The sequence below is a fragment of the Corapipo altera genome, unplaced genomic scaffold (assembly GCF_003945725.1).
Source record: "Corapipo altera isolate COAL_440 unplaced genomic scaffold, ASM394572v1 112, whole genome shotgun sequence".
Classification (NCBI taxonomy): Eukaryota; Metazoa; Chordata; class Aves; order Passeriformes; family Pipridae; genus Corapipo; species Corapipo altera.
Window position 1 is genome coordinate 6,751,739 of NW_020884899.1, and position 19,296 is coordinate 6,771,034.

The 19,296-nt window shown below is 41.0% G+C and overlaps 1 protein-coding gene across 1 annotated transcript in view; it reads right to left on the minus strand.

The window, feature by feature from the left end:
- Positions 1–19,296, minus strand: part of LOC113949901 (BEN domain-containing protein 5-like) — a 910,469-nt gene that overhangs the window by 78,771 nt on the left and 812,402 nt on the right. Inside the window, exon 11 of the mRNA XM_027649026.1 lies at positions 6,884–7,046. Within this exon, the coding sequence (XP_027504827.1) occupies positions 6,884–7,046 (163 nt within the window). The remainder of the gene's footprint in view (positions 1–6,883; positions 7,047–19,296) is intronic.

Genomic DNA, 19,296 nt, shown 5'->3' on the forward strand with positions numbered 1-19,296 from the left:
AAAAGCAGAGACCTGTCCCAGAGACACTGCAATTTTGCTGTTTATTGCTTTTTGAAAAATGCCTCATTCTAAATGGCTTTTTTCTCTTCATTCCCATTGACATTTGGGAAAGTTTCTAAGCACAGCACTGGCTAAAGCCCTTTCCTAACCTAAGTCTTCAACCCACAGATATTAGTCTTTAGTTATAATAACCACTCCCCTCAGACATTTCCAACAAATTGTTAATATCTTTTAAGCCCTGCTCTCCGTTGCCTTTCAGATTAGCTTTGCCCTTTCCTTTGCACTTAAGTTTAGCAAGTGTTACTAATAGGAATTTAACATTTACCAAAGAATTATTCTAACTAGGAATCTAATAGCATTTGTATGGTGTTCTGAGCACCCAAGAGCCTCACAATCAGTTCTATATGCTTAGTTTTGTCTAAGTTGCTTCTAAGACAAAGGAAAAATACAAGTTTATGGAAAAGTAAGTTTATAAGAGAAGCATTTAAACCCTTGAAAGCCAGTTCCAAGAAGGAGGGAGCTTCCCCCCTTGTTTCTGTTAGCCACAACTCTGTGATCACTTATGTAATCAACTTCACCTTCCAAGCATTCAGCAAAAGCATCACTTGTGCTTGGTATAAGTTATTTTTTTTCCTGTCTACAGAAGGAATACTAACAGAAAAATGTAACAATTTTTAGTATTATTGGATGCAGTCAGAGCTACAGGCAACTAGATAAACAAATCTACATATAACTATATACATATAAATATAAACTCTCCCCCACAAACACTCTCTCTGACAGTAAAGAAGTATTTATGTACAGTATTGTCCACTCTATTGAATCCTGTGAGGGAAAGAGGTGTGCAAACTGCAACACCATGTTCTGCTTTGTACCTTCATTCCACTGCACTTCATTAAACAGACTTTCACTGTTTCCTAATTTTCTTTGAGCAGGTCCCACTGTATATACCCAATATGAACAAACACACAGATTCCTTCTGGGTATGAGCCAACAGCTGCAACCCTGAAAAATATCAGCTTCTTATATCATTAACTGAGTTTCCATGGTGCCCTGGGGCAGAGATATTGATGCTTGACAGCATTATCACTATAAAGTAACTTTACAACTCTATAATTTAACTCTATGCTTCCAGTAATATTAAGAGCATTTGAAATTGTGGTTGTAAACCTTGACACTTTCACACAGACTGGGGAGCTGACAGAGGATTTTGTTTCCTTTCCTCCAAGACAGCCTTAGATATGGTACTAAGAAATAACCAAATAATGGAGAGAAGATGTGTAAGGAGGTCGCTGTTAGGAAAATCTGCAGGATTAGGATTAATACCACTTTTTGCAAGACACAGAAAGGACCTTGTTTCTAGAAGCTTAGCAGAAGAAGGATGGAGATGTAGACCTCTGGAAGTCTTTTCCTAAGTATGTGCCTGATATACTTTTAAATCATCTTGGCAACAAGCTCTAGCTCAAGTTCAAACAAGCTACACTAGATAACGTCTGCAGAGCTCCCTCAGCTTTATCAGCACAGCCTTTCATACCTCATTGGCTTTTGGTAGTAATGTTGCCCTTACTGGATGGGAATGAAGCTGCAAGTGCCATAATCTGGCTCATGAGGATCTTCTCTTAAGGATATCACTAGCAGAGCTAGGAGGATCAGAACAGGCAGTTGCCAAAAAAAGAAATTTAAAAAAGCCCAAAATAACCAAGTACATTTGCCCCAGGGGACTCGCAGGTCCATGAAGCTCTAAAAGTTATAGATGCTTTTACTGGAATTGTAGTTTGCATACAGATTTCTTTTCCCCAGGATAGGCATTTACTGAGATCCAAGTACTCTTTAAAAGGAATCTGGATGTAAGCAAATGACTGTTTCCTCCAGGGGATTTAACTACCCGAGTCCCCAGTCAAGCAGCAGGCAGATACTCTGCTTGAAGTTAAGAACAAGAATGAACCCAGTGATCCCAACTGTGTCAAGAGTCCAAGATGAGAGATCCTGTTGGGCATCTGAAGAGACTCCAGTCAATCCAAGCTTTTATTTTGTGGCTGTAGCCACATAAATACATCTTTATGACCACAATAGGGGAAAGGTTTCAGCAGTGCAACTACACCCTGTTTAAGGGATACAAGCTTCCAATTCAATACATTCAGAGAAATGGAAAATGCCAAGTGATTTCCTTGCGAGTTGATTCAACTATACTGTTTTAAGTACTGACATAATCTCTCAGCTGTTTGTAATGTGAAAAGATCTACCTTGGGATAATATTAGTAAGGTCTCTTCTGTGTTCTTCACCCATGGTTTCAAAAATGGGGTGGGTTTTTTCTTGGTTTTTTTCAGGGTTTTTTTTGTTTTGGTTTGGTTTTGGGTTTTTTTTACAAAAGAAGTTTCATTAAATTCATTTTCTATATTGAGGCCATTAAATCAAAGAGGTGATGTGCTTAGAAAAGATGTACAAAGAAAACCTGTTCCACTAAACCCTTGGTCCAGGGTTCCAGTCTCCTATTCCACTCAGAAGTGATTTCAATGAGTAAAGCCCTACACATAGATGACTGAAGGCCCACCTTTGGATGGGGGCCTTTCTCATCTGAAGGAAGCTTGAAATTAAGATTAAAATACACAAAATGCCACAGACATGCTGATAACACTGGCACTCACACACCTTGATGATTTTTCTCCCCTATAACTATCAGGCTACAAGCATACCAGTTCTTGCCAGGTCTCCATTGTTTCCATGTTCCTATCTCGTGGCTAGACTTTGCAAGAGTAAAACCTTTTATTATCTGTTATGGGCTGCCTGCTTTGCAGCGAGGATCCAGTTCAAACACTCTAATAAAGGAATCCAATAGAAGATTTTAAAGCTGTCGATGTGAGAGTCCTTTACTGGCTGCTCTCAGGTCAGGCTGTGACGGCTGCTGCTCACAGCTGCAGTGGGAAACAATTCCGGGTGCACTGTCAGGGCAATGCTCAGTCCTACAGCTGGGGATTCATCCTTCATCTCCCACTTTTATCCTTTGTTCCTTGCCCAGCTATGAGGCTGGTGTGTACTGAGACAGCTCAGCAACTGAGCTGCTGGTGGTAAACGTTACAGAGCAGTTTACAAGCCTTGTGTCATAAGCCCTGTAAATGCCTAGTAAAACATGGAATTTAATGGAAACATATCAGCTCATTTTAAAGCTTCTTCACCTGGTACTCAGCTAACTGTTGCTGTGCTGCCTTTTTAATCAGTTACCACCAAATGTGTGCATGTGTGAGAAGGGTTTTAAACATTTCTGTGTCCACTTCCAGGCAAGTAACAGACAAGCCTGCAATCCTCTTATTATGCCTTCGAAACAGAGTCCATTCACTGTTATCTGCAGCACATGTTATCATAGAGTATTCTGCAGAGCCAGGCTTACAGAACACATCCCTAATGTTTCTCATACACCAGGTACATATCAGTTAGACACAGACCCACCAGACACACACACATACCTCTTAAGGAATGTATAACAGGACATTTAGGAAGCTACACCTGATGCAGTGCTTTGCTTGCCGGATGAAAATACAAGAGACACTCCAGCAGTAACCATTAGTGATCATGCTAATCGAGGTCTCAGACATCCATGCAATCACGTTAATTCTCTATGTTGGAAGAGGCCAGAAATTCAACACTTTTATCCCACCATATATGCCCCAAACATACACCCCCTGCACAGACTGAAGGAAGATCCTTCCCTCCTGGATTTCATTTAAATAGTGCAGATTCAGTGGCAAATTCGTTTCTATAGAACATGACAGGTATCATCCTCTAAATTCTGAACCAATTCATTTAGAATACATTCAGTCATACTAACTGGAGTAATTTAAAACTGATCTTTCACTTCTAATTATACCATCCCATCCTTTTTTAAAATTTTCTTACTTTTCTTATTAAAAAAAGTTACTGTCCACACTAACAATATCAGAATTCAAACAGCTATCAAACTTAAAGTCTGTGTCCCATTTTCATGCATGTAAGGTATCCACTTCTCTCAAAAATTGCGAAGTACATTTCAGTCATGCAAGTTTGAACAAAATTCATAATCATTCCCACTGTAGAAATATATCTATTGCATTCTCATACAGAGCTTTTTATGGATCATAGAGTTAGCATGTAAAACCTGGAAAACATGAAAACATGAAGAGATGTATAAAACCCACCAACAAACCTAATCCATTTGTATAATGGCATGAAAGGGAGTAGTGATCTTATTTGCCACAAATGCTGTAAAGAAAAGAAGCTGACAGGTATAATTACATGCCATCAGTGCAAATACAAGACTATTCAGGTTTTTTTCAGTTTTCTCACCTGTCAACAGAACAACATTAGGCTAAATTAATATTTCTATAGGACCTGGAGATCCTAATTTCCTTTGTTCTCTAAAAGGAGCCAGTATGGCTAGTTCTGAATGGGGAATGTGATCTGCTTTGTAGTTTCTTTTTAAGGCCAAGGGTCCCCTGAATTTGAGGCTGAATCTCAGTCTCCACTTCTTAATCCAACATTAGAAGCTTTGAACAATCCTAGCCTCCCTGATTCTGTTTCTGTAGAAAAGAAAACAAACAAACAAACACACCAACCCACAGAACCCAATAGCATCACAGTGGGATGAAAAAAGTCCTAAGAAATATATCTTGGAAGGTAGATTTCCATAATATTTGCCCTATCAGTTCACCCTTCTTGGGCTCATTGTATTTTCTTCATTTATTTCCTTGACTTGCTGCCTGCATGTAGCTGGATAGTTAATAGAAGCAGCCTTGTCCTTGGAGGCCAATAGGCACTGACTGCCTGTGTCTTTGGTTCAGGTCCATTAAAAAATTTGAGCATTAATTAATCACTAACTTGCAAATAGCTTGGAAGGGCTGTTCAGACTAAACTGAAATGCTCTGCAACTGTTTTACTTTTGGTCATAGGCACTTCAGTGATATGAAACTTCTTCCCCTGCCAGGATAGGATGTACACAAATGCAGTGGCTACTCCTGTGTTGGATCAGACCAGTTTAGAGACTATTTCAAGCAGCTCCATTTCTTTCTCTAATTAGGAAACCGCACATGTGAGGAAGAGCTGTCATAGGCAGCACTCTGATAGAATTCCTCCATTGAAAAGGAAGTAATAAAACCTACCACGGCAGAATGCCAGTGGAGCATAATCCATGGGCAAAGAGCTTCCTCTGCCTGTTGTCTTCCAGGCCAGTCAAAAACAACTTCCACTGTTCCAGCCAGCCAGGTGAAACTATAACTGTAGAAATCAAGCTGCTGCTTGAGCTTTCCATACATCACCTCCAAGAAGGATCTCTGATTTGGGACCTGTTTTCTGTGCTCCAGCTGCTGATGGGCACAATGACTGAGCTGAGAATGGAGCAGCTCTGCCTGAAGAAGGCAAGGCAAGCCAAGCAAATAGAGAAGTTAGACCCCACACGTGAAACTTCTGTCCTGTGGAGCACAAACCAGGAATCTTTATGGAAAAGGAAACTAAGCCAGCACAAACTACAAATCATGAAGAAAAATATATACAAGGGAATCGTAATCTCATTTGTATAGGGGCTCCTTCCCCACTGTAAAAATTGTTCTTGATAAATAAGGAAGATAAATAGGCAGCTTTCAGTACAATGAGCACTAAGTGAGGAAAAAAATTAAAGGTGAAACCAAGGCATGGGTTCTTGAAACACCAGAATACCAACTTAAGAAAATAAATAGCTAAACCTTACAGCAATGAAAGTGGCAAGATATACTACATAGGCGTTTATGGCACAAAGCTGTTCCTTGGAAACAGTTAACCTTACAGGCCAAAAAAAGAGCTTGTATTCCAAATGCTCAAGCCTGATAAGTCACTTTAATATATTTATCCCCCTCTTGCCCCCAAATTTCTCTTTCGGTGGAGAAGTCAAACCAGAAACCCCAAATAAATAACAATTACATTCCCTGCTCCCTGTTTCTCACTCTTATTGCCTCACAGTGTCCCCATATACATGGATGGTGAAGAATTACACCTCATATGAAAATTTCCCCCTTGCTTACACTAAAGCTTCCCTGACTTCCAAAATGCAGTGGAGAGGTAAATAGGCAATCACAACTAATCTTGCTCCCTCTGCAGTGTTTCTAAACCTGTGAAAATTTCAAAAGCCGCCAAGATGGAATGACAAAATGAAATAAAACACCCAAGCTTGAAGTATGGTCACTGGCTATTTGATTGAGCATGGTGACAAAAAGAAAAAGAAACACATAAAAGCAGATCATGAGACCAGTCAGAACAATTCTACAAATGGCTGATACATTGAGATAGCCAGATGGATATGTGTTTTTTGAGGAATGAAATATTGCTTCTATTTGAGCACTCAAAAATGCCAACAACTTTGTCGGTTTTGTTTTCAGAATTCACTTTCCATTTCTTTGTCAACTGGCTTTAAAGATCTGTCCCCGAGGCAGCTGCAGAACCTAATGGATCCTTTAGAGCCTTTTGGCTGCAGTTCAAAGGCAGAGAAGATGTTTTAACTCAGTACCAAGGATGCACTTTCAACTTGCTATTAAAACAATAATACAAACACAGGGATAATGAGAGAATAAGGAGAGAAATGAAGAAAGAAATGGAAGACTGTGGAAAGGAATGGATCACAGGCTCTCCAGGACTAGTTTCTATAATAAGTGCGTGAGACAATCTCCTACAAGAGGGAAATGGCTTATTTGATCTAATGTCTTTCTCTTCTTGAATTTCCACAGTATGGGGAATCAATATGAGGGAAATTAAAGCATCAGGAGCAGACTCACATTTCCACTTGTGTGTTCCCATCTCAGCAAACTCTATAGTGAGATAGAAGTATTTACCTTAAGTGCCCAGTTCATATGTGCTGCAAGGGGAGGATGGATTTCAAAAGGATACAGGCTTCTTCTGTGTAGGGGACAGCAGAAGCAGGTCCACCCAATATGTAGCTGTAGAATGAGACCTCCAGGGTGTAGCAGTAGGATGTATCATTTAACAGCCCGCCAAGGAAACGCCGGCCTGTCCCTGCTTTCACAGCATCTCTGTTGAACGATGTACTGGACTGCAGGAGGAAAAACACAGGGACATGAAGAGAGTTCAGGAGTGGAACAACGGAAGGAGTCTGTTAAAAGAGAAAGCAGCTTCATTCACATTGCCCAATCTCATTTACGCTACAGGAGACTGAACTGATTTTCTGATTATGGCCTGGAGAGGAAGCACGGTTCTGGCACACAGACTATAAATAATGCCTCACAGACTTTCACAAAATTGATCTCAGTTCCCTAGTTATATCAGGTTTTCTCCTCCCCCTTTTGGATAACAAAGAGCAAGCCTGTCATATGCATGAATTGAAAGTGAACCTTCCAGATGCCCCATGGTCAGAAGTTAAGCTGTACTCTTACTTGGATATTGGATTCCTTCTTCTCTACTGCATTCCCCTGTATCATAACCATTTTCCCCCACCCCTTAACCTGGACTCTCTTAATCAAAGAAGAAATACAGTGGCATTTACGTTTTGGTGAAACTTCCTCACCTAAGACATTTGACTGGTTCTTAAATTAGGTCACGGAAATTTCCACTTCACTAACTTAAATGTTAACTGGGTGTTGCTCTCTGGGTGGAAAAATATACTGCACTATTCTACAGCATTATCAGCACAGTATAAAAGGCAGTATTTTGTGCTATTACTGAAGATCTGGCTTTAAGAACCCTACAGCTTTATGACTATTCATTTGAGGGGTGGAGGGGAGGACTCCAAGTATTTCCATAAATGAGTTTTAGCTCTCCTTTGAAGGCATGACATCTGGACACTAAAGGGCAGCTCATGTTCAGGTTGTTTGAAGTCTCAGAGCTTGTTCCTACCAGTTAGACAGAAAAATGGATTCTGATTTCATTTGGATTTTCAGACTCTATTCACAAACCTTATAACCATTAAACTGAGCCAATCTGGGCTCAGCACAAACTAGTGACAACCACACAAAAAAAACATCCAACTTGGATCTGTTGTATAAAAGGTCATAATATCTTCTGCTGTAAGAATTTTATGTTGCCAGTGAACACAAAGGACCCTTAACATAGCTTACTGTTCAGTCATTGTGCCCATGATGAATTCTCTGAGCTATGCTGTGTCCTCCTAAGGAGCCTTAAGGCTGGTATCTTTTCTTGCTAACACATTGTCAATATTTAGGAATTCCACCTCTTACCAAAACCAGGGAAAAGAAGATTTCCTTTTCGTCTAAAAAATTAGATGCAGTGGTTCAAAACGTTAAACTTCTCTAGACTGAGAAAAATCAGACTCAGACTGAAATGAGCAACAATTCTTGATGAATAGTGTATGCCAGGAGATATAAAGAGTGGAAATACCTGTGGGTTTATTAACATTCTGAATGTCTTGAAGTCTCTCTCATTTGGAAAAAGGAAGGTTTTCCAGGTTAATTAGAATAAGATGGAAGTGCGTTTCTTATTAGCATTATATATAGTTGTTTCCAAATGCAACTTGTCTTTGTGGTAGCATAATATTTAGCTTTGTGGTAATTGGTACACAGAATTCATTCTGCTACGTACATATAATATAATTTCCACCAAATTACATGACAGAAGCCTTCAGCATATTCTGAATACCTATGGGACAGGGAGGTAAAGCACTCATAAGGAATGTTGGGGAACTTAACTGTTAATCTGATACATGCAATAAAATACTTGAAGAGGTCTACAAGAGGGAATGTTCTCTGGCTTCCTGCAAAAGAAGCTTTCAGAAGTCTGCTGAGACTCTGAAACTGAGGGAACCTTTGTCTTCAGTTAAATTTCAGAAACATAAAGGAAGATGATCGTGCTCTGGGGATTGCTTCCTAAGTCAAGTGAACACTGCCTTCAGAGGATAGTGTTTTGTGTTCAAACAAATGCCTGAGGTGGAACTTTTAATGCGTGACAGCATCAGCTGGATGGAGTCAGCTCAAAGTAAGGAGACAACTAATGTGTCAGGACAAGATTTTAGGGTTTGTGTGCAGAAGCATCACTCACAAGGGAACGAGCTAATTCTCTGTGTGTGTTTGGCACAGGGAAAACAAAGAAAATGTGGGAGAAGTGACTCAGTGAAGACATTAGGGATAGAAGTACTTCAGTGAGTAGGAGACTCAGTTACTGATACGGAGTATCTATGAAGATTATGGAATCTCATCAACTATGATTAAAAACAAATTGTACAAGTATCTGCTGAGTACAGTTCATGTCTTTGGGATACAGTTTGCACATAAGGTCCTTTTCCTATTTTCTATAATTTTAATCAGGCTAGAAGGTTATGAGTAGAATTCTTCATAGATGATTCCTAGGATAAATCTTACATAATATTTTCATCACACTTCTTGGCATGGTTAAGGACAACCATGCCAACAAAATTTGCTGATGACACATTGTGGAATGAATCATCATTATGGAGGAGGTTCTGAATATCATACAAATAAAAAAAACTGTGGGATGACTTTGAGGGCCAGAGTGATTGTAGTCAGATGAAACTCAGCCGCACAAGTGCCAGGTCATGCACTGAAACATAATAACAAACAATCTCTGCTATAGGCTGAAACCTCATCAGCTGGAAACAGATGAAGAGAGATCCTGATGTGTTACTTCCCTGAAGTGATTTTTTGCTTTCTGGCAGAAATTGAATGTAGTTATTGGCAAAATTATACTTGCCGTATTTCAAAAGTGAAGCATAAGTAGCTTAAATAATTTGAAGAAGGTTTTGTAAAAGGCCAAAAAAAGAAAATTTGGATCTTTCCAGAGTTTGTATTTTTATAATGCTATTTTGTGGGGTTTGGGGATTTTTGTTTTGTTTTATGGGGTTTTCTCTCTCTCCCCCTTTTTTTTTTTTTTTGTTGGTGTTTGTTTGTTTAATAGAAAACTTCCAGTTTCAGCTGTGCAAAATTACTTGAAATGGCAATGGCATTAATAAAATCCCATGTTCATTTCTTTGCCAAGTAATGCTGCATTTCCAGGAATAAAAAGAAGTTGAACCTTCATTTAGGTTCACAAATGTAGATTTTGGAGGTTAACAGTGTCCTCATTTTTAAAAAAAATCTGATGGCATAGACCAATTTGATGTCTTGAGTGAAAACTATAATCTTTCATTTGACTCAAGAAGGTTGGGGTTGAGAGAACATTACACATACATGTTTTGAAACAGAGGCTTGGGTTTGGCTCTAAAGCAAATATTATAAGACAAAATGTGATTTGATATTTTAGATGATAAGAAGAAAATTACAGATTAAAGAAAATTTAGGTAACGACAAGAAAGGGCAGCAGCTACCTGCTAGAGTCCAACCTTCTACTCACTATTTCAGGTCAGGATAAATGGAGTAGCGAAATAAACAGGCAAAACTTTGGCTCCTCCCCACAACTGCCTTGGAGTTTTGCATGCACATTTATTTAATCAAACTCAAATCTGGGGAAGAGATGGATGGGGTGGCAAGTGTGGGGCAAGAACACAGGTCAACTTGTCTGCAAAAGAGTCTCTTGCTTTTCTGGGATGATATATTTCCCTAAAGCAAAGCTGAACTGAACTCATCATTAAACAAATGCACTGAGCTGGCACAGCAGGAGAAGAGCTAAACAAATATTTATTTCTCCAAGGCTGAAATACATGGAAGTGTCAACAACAGCAGCAGCAAGAAGTAAAGTCTGGAGGATGGGGGAAAACCGAAGACTTTGAAGTTCCTAAATAGTGATATTTGTATAAAATCAACAATAATGCATTATTAAAACACACAGATACATTAGAGCTCACAGAAGGACTTTGCTTCCCGGCTGGTGTGAGAAAACTCAGTGAACAAATAGCTATCTACAGGATTAGGAGCTGCCAAGCAATCTAGTTTTAAAGGAGCAGAGAAGAAAGGGTGAAGGATTCCCTTACCTTCTGATGGCAAGAAACCCACCAGAAAACCACCCTTGGATTTCAAACACGTTTGGGAGCCAGAAGGTGTGCTGACCCTCTCTCTATATCTCAGGCATTAGTGGCAGCTTCCTCAGGCCTTCCTACTAGATTTCATTCCTCCTTCCCATTCTGTGCTGAACAGTCTCTGAGTGGCCAGTTTCCCCACTGGGAATGACAGGGAATAAGCAGCCAGGCAATACAAAGACATTTGTGAACCAATTGGACCATATTCAGACATTGCAGCAGACTAAGATGCTTGGAGGGAAATAAGGGAAAAAAAAAAAAAGTATGTAAATTCTTTCTGGAGTGGTTTCAAAGCAGAAAAAAATCTTGGTCCTTGGTCAGATCTCTCAATGTGCCAGAACCCCTGTCCCCAGGGCAGCATTGTCTCTTGGCTGGTAAGGACACTCTACCACACAATGTGTCTCCTCAGTGAATTCAGCCCCCTAGTAGCCAGTTTACAAGGTCAACAGCTTGGGCAGCTCCCATAGGGCTGAGGGATACTCTTGGTTTCTCAGCACTGCTCCATCTTCCTGCTAACAATCACTGGGATGAATGCCCCGAGCAGTCCATGTTCACAGACTAAGGGCAGGCAGGTTGCTGATTGCCTCTGCATGCCCACGTCAATCGGTCACAAGAGCATTTTCACACAGCAAAGAGGGAGAACAGCACTTTTCCAACACGTCTGAGACTGAATTTTGCCCAAGTCCACCTTTTGTAGTCCTGGTGAACTTGGAGTCTGAGTGGTTCAGTGTGTTGGGCGCTTCAACTGGTGGGACCTTGTCCCCAGTGTATGTAGAGGGGGACGACTTCAGAGGGGACTTGTGTCGCTTCAGCATCAGAAAAACTTGGGTTGCACAAAAGGAAAAATTGGAGGCAAAATCCAGTAAATCTAGATCCACTTTTCAGTGGAAAAAGAGATGCCAAAAAAGGCTGAAATGTCAAGCAGACTGTGTCCAGCTGGTGATGGATGGGAGCTTACCTTTTACTGATGGCAGGACAAAGGGACTTTCTCCTACAGAACTTGTTGGAGAATTAATCTTTGTCATCTTCTGAAACTGGTCAACACATTAAGAGGAACAAAGTATGACCACAGTGCAAGTCAGACCTTGCCAGGCTCCTATCATGGGAACCAGGGTATGGACTGCACATCATTTATGATCAGCCCTAAGGTGTTTCTCCAACCTGGAAAGAAACAAAACAACACGATACGAACGACTCAGAAAATCGCCAACCAGACAGAAATCTGATCACAGGCTTTGATAGATTGTAGAAGATGAATTTCTGCTGTATCAAGGTCCAGGGGGGTTCCTGAAACCCATCAGATTTTACCAGCTGTTCACATCTAATGTCACACAACTGATCATGGATGTGCCCATGGAAGGAAGTAGCGAACTGCAGATATCTTAAAAAATCTGAGCTCTAGTGTCCTCGTGAATGTTTTCCAGATCATTTCTCCTCACAAACAGAGTATCTGCATGAAACTAAGACTTAAGAGATCTTCCCAATTGCTGTCATATCTAGATGATGTAAGTCCAGGAAGTGCTTTACAATAGGACGTTAAAGTACGCGCTCAAAAATCAGAGAATCATGCTGGAAGTCTTTCCAGGAGAAGAGCAGAGACAAAAAACACCAAGAGGATTCATAATTAGAGAATGGTTTCATATTAAAACACATAAAAATATGCAAGGTCACCCTATGCCATTTCCATAACTGTACTTCACAACTTAGTCTAAGTCCTCCTAAAAAAAACCCCACTCCAAAACCAGAAAAGTGTCCCACGTTTTGCTCATTCTGTAGTTGAGCAATAAAGACTTTACCTACTGGTGTAAACTGGGATTATGCATAGAAATTGTTTCATGTTCTCCATTTATCAATACCAGCAATGGCCAACTGTAATCAGGACTCAATTACAACCTCACCAGAGCTATCCACTGAGGCTGCTCTCATAGATGAAGAACAAGTTTTTTATCCAAAGCAGGTCTGACCTCTATGAACCCTCAACTCACTGCCCCAGTGTAGCAAAAAAAAAAAAGTGATAATAAAAAGTTAGCAGTTAGTGCTCTAGAAAAAAGGAATGACACACCTGTCATCAAGGAAGAATAGACGTGCCATTGGGAAATGGACTGGAGCCCAGAAAATGTCAAATCCATCTCAGTGGAGAGTTTTACAATATCAGCTATAACTCACTCACTCTCATTTTCTAGAATGCTTTACTGAAGTCTACAAAAGTCAGAAAGAGAGCACAGAAAGGCACTGGCTTTGGAATCTTTGCCAGAGAAGTTTGCAAATAGCAATGTTACAAACTGTGACCCTTCTGTTTGCCCCTTTTCAGGGAGCTATAAGAGGGGTGCCACTGACATCTCACTCTTTCCTCATATGGACAGAGCCAATTCCTACCAAGATGTGTCCAGCATTCACTGCTTTCACCCTGCCATTCTTGCAGCTGGTAGCCCACTGAGCTATCTTACAAGCAAAACTTATCTGCTTACTTCTCTGGAAGCACGGAGAAAACTTCTCACTTCAAAAGCCAACTTAGCTCTCTCATCACACCCATCTCTCACCAGCTCCATTAACTTTTTTAATAGACTGGAAAACATATGTGTTAGTGTTTTGGGGTTTTTTTGGTAATAGACTCAACTCCATGCCAGCTGGGTCTGGAGACTTGGAAATCATGGCATTTGGGAGGCTGCTATCAGGCGGCCTTCTTCCAATTTATTTGACAAACAAGCTATTAAGTCAGCATCTAAAATGTAGATGGAATTATTTAACAACAACAACAAAAAAAAAAAAGATAGCAAAGAAAAGAAAAAGAAAAAAAAATCCCCAAAGCAGACAGCTGATCTGAAGGAGGTAGCAGGCAAAGACAAGGATTCTGGAAGCAGAGATGTGATGAAATGGGAACAAAGTCAAAATTACTCCACAATTCATGTCCTCTTGCAGCTTTGCCATGTTTCTGGTGCACAGGAGGAAAACTTATCTCAAAATCAATTGTGACTACTGAAATTTGGGAAGAGGAGGTTTTGAAAAGTTGAGGGTCATTTCAAAGAGGAATCCCATTTCTTGAAGTTTTTCCAGTTCCCTTAGGAACAGCCAGATTGGACTAATATTCCTGTGAATAGGGCTCAGTCACTCTCACAGATGGCTCTGCAGTTGACAGCATTTTGTTTCGTAACTTCTATGCCTGGTAGGAAACACTGAGGTGGGCAGCAAAGTTTGGGTTTAACTGGGGAATATTCTCTGATCTAGAATTTTATTTGCAGAAATCTGAGAAAAGGCATGCAGAGGAGAACTGAAACAGTTTGACCTGTTCCAAGAGTGTGAGAATGCCTAAAACTGAAATTTGAAGACTAAATAGCCTCAAATCCTAGGAGATTTTCACCATTCCACTAGCTGTCTCTTTTTGCCTTCTTCCTCCTGCTCAGAGGAAAGCAGAGAGCAATGACCCTTTCTGTAAGAGTACCATGAACACAACCTGCCTAGCACCACATTCTCAGGCTTTAAAGAGCAATTCTCCTCAGAGAAATAACAGTTTAAAGGTACATTGTCACCACACACACATCTGCTCCCTAAGGGGCTTCATTATCCCTGTAATGTGCAGTTAAGGAATACCAGAACTTTCCCGCTCCCCATCCCTCCCAAGTGTCTTTCAGTCATGCCTACTTAAGTTTGCTGATAAAAACACATATTTGCATGGTCATTAGCAGAGAGGTTGGAAGGAGAGAGCTTTATAAGCTCTCAGTTTATGCCTCAAGACCAAAACTACCAAATGAGTTCTCTTTTTTTGGAAGCTCTGTAGTCAGAAAAGTAACCGGGCTTCACGCTTCAGGGTTTCAGCTGTTCACCTGCAAGAACTACAGTAGCTGTTCGTTTTACTGCTCATTAATATCCATGCTCTGCTGTACAGCTTCAGGACTGAAGCAGGTCTCCACAGCCTGCTGCCTATCTCTGCACCTTGTACCAGTCACACTGGCAGCACCAGTGCAGGGGCTTGGCCTGCAATCCACATTCACCAGGGTCCATCCTCACACGCACTGAAGCTGCTTGTACTCACAGCTCCCACCTTCCCCAGTGCTGCAGCACTGAAGACGCTTATTGAGTCCACTGGCTTTGCCACAGCAGGTGGAATCCAAATCAAAACAGCAGCTCTTTTGAGAGAGCTTCTTAAACAACACCTGCAGCACCTTCACAGAGTCAGACAAAGGTTTCCCTACAGAGCTGGGCAGCCCATCACAGCCCACTTGGGGAAAAAAAAAAAAAGGAGGGGGCAGATTTCACTCCATCCTATAAGCAAAACTCAGAGTTCCTCTTGCTACTGGATTTTGCCATCCCAAACATGCACACACAGAGTGTACTGTCTCCCAAAACATCCCTCCTCAGATCTTCTCAGCTCTTCCTTCAGTGAGTCTGCAGCTCCCTGTCACCAGAAGTGCACTTAACCACATGTGACAATGTCACCTACTCAAACATTAACCTATGCCCAACCTGTCACCCATTAACCAGTTAGTCTGGAACTTTTCTCCCTTTAAAAAGACAACTCAAGCTGCAACCAGTAATAGACACAAATAGGGGATCTCAAAATGCTTCAAGTCTTAAGCTCTGCCAGGGGAGGGTTAGGTTGGATATTAGGAAGAAATTTTTTACAGAGAGAGTAATCAGACATTGGAATGGGCTACCCAGGGAGGTGGTAGATTCACTGTCCCTGGAGGTGTTTAAGGTGAGACTGGATGTGGCACTGAGTGCCATGGTGTGGGAACCATGGCGGGGTTGGATCAAGGGTTGGATTTGATGATCTCAGAGGTCTTTTCCAACCTGGTTGAGTCTATGATTCTATTCTAAGAAAATATGTGCTTTTCCTCCTGTTTTTTTACTGATAGCAGCCTCTGCTTCTCAGAGCACATCCTTCCCCAAAGATGCCGATGGTGGCATTTCCTAGTCTAAGCTCTGCAGAATAATCACACTGTTCAGAAAATAATTCGAGTCTCTGGAGTTCTCACTTTCTCCATTTGTCAGGAGAAAATGAGACGTTTCCTCAAAATATACAATAAAATAGCCTCTAGCAATAGCCTGCAATGCTTCTCTTTACAATAGTTTTATGAGTGTGTGTGTGTGGTCTCCTGGGAGTGCTTTTGTAATCATTTATACAAATGACAAAAACTTAGGACAATGCAAAGCAGAAAGGAAAATACACCCATCATGCACACAGTTGCTGTCAATAGTCTGAAAAAGTGGTTTGCTCTGTGGAAAATAGATGTTCTGCTCACTTGTAGGCCTAAATCAGGAGGTTACAACCTTCCTAAGGAGGGGCAGCATATTGTACACTGCTCCCAGGACAACCCAATACAGCCCATTGCTCAAACTCCTTCTAGGATCTCTCACTGCTCCAGAACAGTTCTCTGAACCAGAGTTGTGTTCTACATATGTTAAAATATCACAGAGTTAAAGAGGTAATTAAAAAAAAAAAAAAAAAATCCTGGGAGGGGAACGGGTGTCCAGTTCTTAACCAGCTTCCTACCCCTCCTTCACAGCACAGTTTGTCCCAGCTGAGGGAATTCACAGTGCTCTGCAGGAGAAGCAGCTTGCATGGGAAATCTATAGGAGCTCCTTTCCTTTCTGCTGCTCTGGGAGGCTGTCACCTGCTCCCAGCATGTTGACGTTAGGTTAGAGTAATGAGGGTCTTTGAAAATACACCATAAAATTGCTATGAAAACTTGTTTCTTCCGTGGATTTTCTAAATTTCTACCCGTGTGAGGATGGAGAAGGGACTGGCAACTGCTATGTGCACAAACAACAAGTCAAGAAGGTACTAAAAAAAACCGTTTTGCTCAAAAACTTCTTCCCCGCCCTCCACCACTTTTCCTTCTCTTTGCAATACAAATTCAACCCTCTGTATACAAAGAGGGGTGGACTGGTGCAGCACGACCTAATGGAGCAGTTTCACTTTGCTGAGATTCTCCAGAGGGCACAATTCTTGTGAGACCAAAGTCTATAACACTTAGGAACACAGGTTTTACAATCTGTTCCCCGTGCCACCAGAAACACTTTTCCTCTCTCGCCTCACCCAGCCTCCAGGAAAAATAAATAAATAAATGAACTTATGGAGCAACACAGCCAAGAAGCATCGAGCAGAAATACATCCCAGAGGGGTGCTAAAGCACATAATAGCTGTATTTGTCTTCCTGGATATGCCTCGGTACAAGGCAACAAAAAAGGAGGTAGGATCATTTGTTGTGCTGAGGTTTTAAGAGATCTCTGAGTAGATCTGTTAAGCTTGCATGATGTTAACAAAACCTACCTGAATACAACAGCAGCTTTGGCCTTTTTGGGACAAGAGTCTTTTTTTGCCAAAACAGAAGAGAGGCACTTAGGAGACGATGGTGCCAAGTCAGTATGGAATTTACTTCAGGATAAATGCTAGGCCTGAACAACTTTCTGGTTGCTTCCTGCCCAGCCATATGCAACACAAACTTGTTCTTTATTATTTCGGAACAGATTATTGGGATTTGGTCATTTAGTGCTCAGGAGTTGATATTACTCTCTCAAGCATTTGTGCCAGCACTTCCTTCACACATGGCCCAAAACACACTGGGATTAATCAAAGGGATCCCAAGACTAAGAGGGAGACGTCCAGCCAGGGTAAATCACAAGAGCCCAGCGAGGCTGCTGTGGGAGGAGGCTTTCTGGAAAGAACACGTCTTCTCTAAGAGAGCTTGGATGAAGGGGGTGGTGTTGAAATGAAAACAACAGACCCAGAATGTGTGGGTCAAAGGCAATAGGTAAAATATATAGAGAGATTAAAATATTTTTCTTTGTTGCTCAGTGTTTGATATCCAGACCAAAAAAGCCAAAACAAACCAATCGAACAAAAAACCACAACAAAAAGTACTAGAGCAAATAATTCCATATCTGAATTTTCTCATATTGCTGAGACAATGATACTCTCCAAAATATGTTTTAGTTAAATGCATTATGGCACTGGGGTTAACAACACGTTTCCCTAAAGGAAACTTGGTGGTTTGTTGTCCAGAGACTTCACTGTTGAGTGTGAGCACGGTATAAAACATAGGGAAGTGCTGACAAAGAAACCAGACTGGCACTTGGGAGATTCAAATTTTATTCTCCAGTTTCTCCAAGCAAATAACTTCCCAGCAATTCTCTATCTCTTTCCCAGCACGGCTGGAAGTTCTTGGGGTTGTGGACTTCCTCAGCCGTTACCCAATGCCCAACATAATGAGACCCCAAGTTTTTATCAGGATCTTTGGTTAACCATGGCACACAAAGGAAACAGTATTTCTAAGGAAGGTGCTCTGCTGGGAGATCGAATACAAGAAAATTAAATGAGAACTCGAAGGTATCCCAAGTGCCATCAGTTCAGAGTCCAAAGGAAAAAAAACCTAATAAGATCAGGCCAAGCCTTTTTCCTTTAACTGCAAAGAAAAGCAATCTTTATGAAGTGATAAAGCCATTCAAGAATGGCTGCAGTTGTTTCTTTTAAATGAACCAGAGAGAACAGATGGTCTCCTCTCATATTGTCACAGAGGTCAAAATTAGCCACCCCTAAGACTAGCAGGTTCTTGAAATGCTCAAGTGCTTGTGTCTGGTCGTTATGACTAATCCAGTCTCCAGAACAAGAAAGGGCAAATGAAGAACACCCCTCCAAATACTGCAACTACTCCTAGCCATGGCTGATGTGTAATGCACTCAGACATGGTGTCAACAGCTGCTCCTAAAACCCAATGAGTCAGCCTTTCAAAAGAGCTTGTCAGCTCTCACTGTTAGAGCTTTCATACAGATTATATTTACTCCTCAGTGTTTAAAAATATCCTTCTTAAACATTGAAAATATAAAATATTTTCCTTACAGATTTTGTCCCCTTTGCCCAGGCAGCTGCCCAAGAATGTCTCATTTATTTATCTGGGAGCAAAACTTCCTAGCCCTTATTTCACTTTCCTCTTCACATGCTCATATCTAAACCAAAGGCAGGCCTCTGTGTCTGAAGTCATGTACAAATGAGGAATTTTTGGTCCCTTTCACAGCTTATGCCTGTAAATCACAGTCAGCTTTCCAGAGTGCTGCGAGGTCAAATGTTTTGCCCAACAGGTAGAGTCCAGAGACATTGGGTGACTCTGATTTGGTCCTACAACAGCCATGTGGGTACAAATCCCCTATCCATCCCCTACTCTAATCACCAATCTCCCTTAGATGCTGTCATTTAAATAAAAAGGCCTATTGGAAATGACAGGTGAAGGAAGCAGCCCAGGCATGAAATGCACTCTAAAGTATATTAATAGAAGGTTGCCAGACAAAACGGCACAAGGCATTTGATCGCATCATCTTAGGCTTGTTGTTCATGCTCCTTTGCATCTGGCTGCGTGATTTCTGCCAG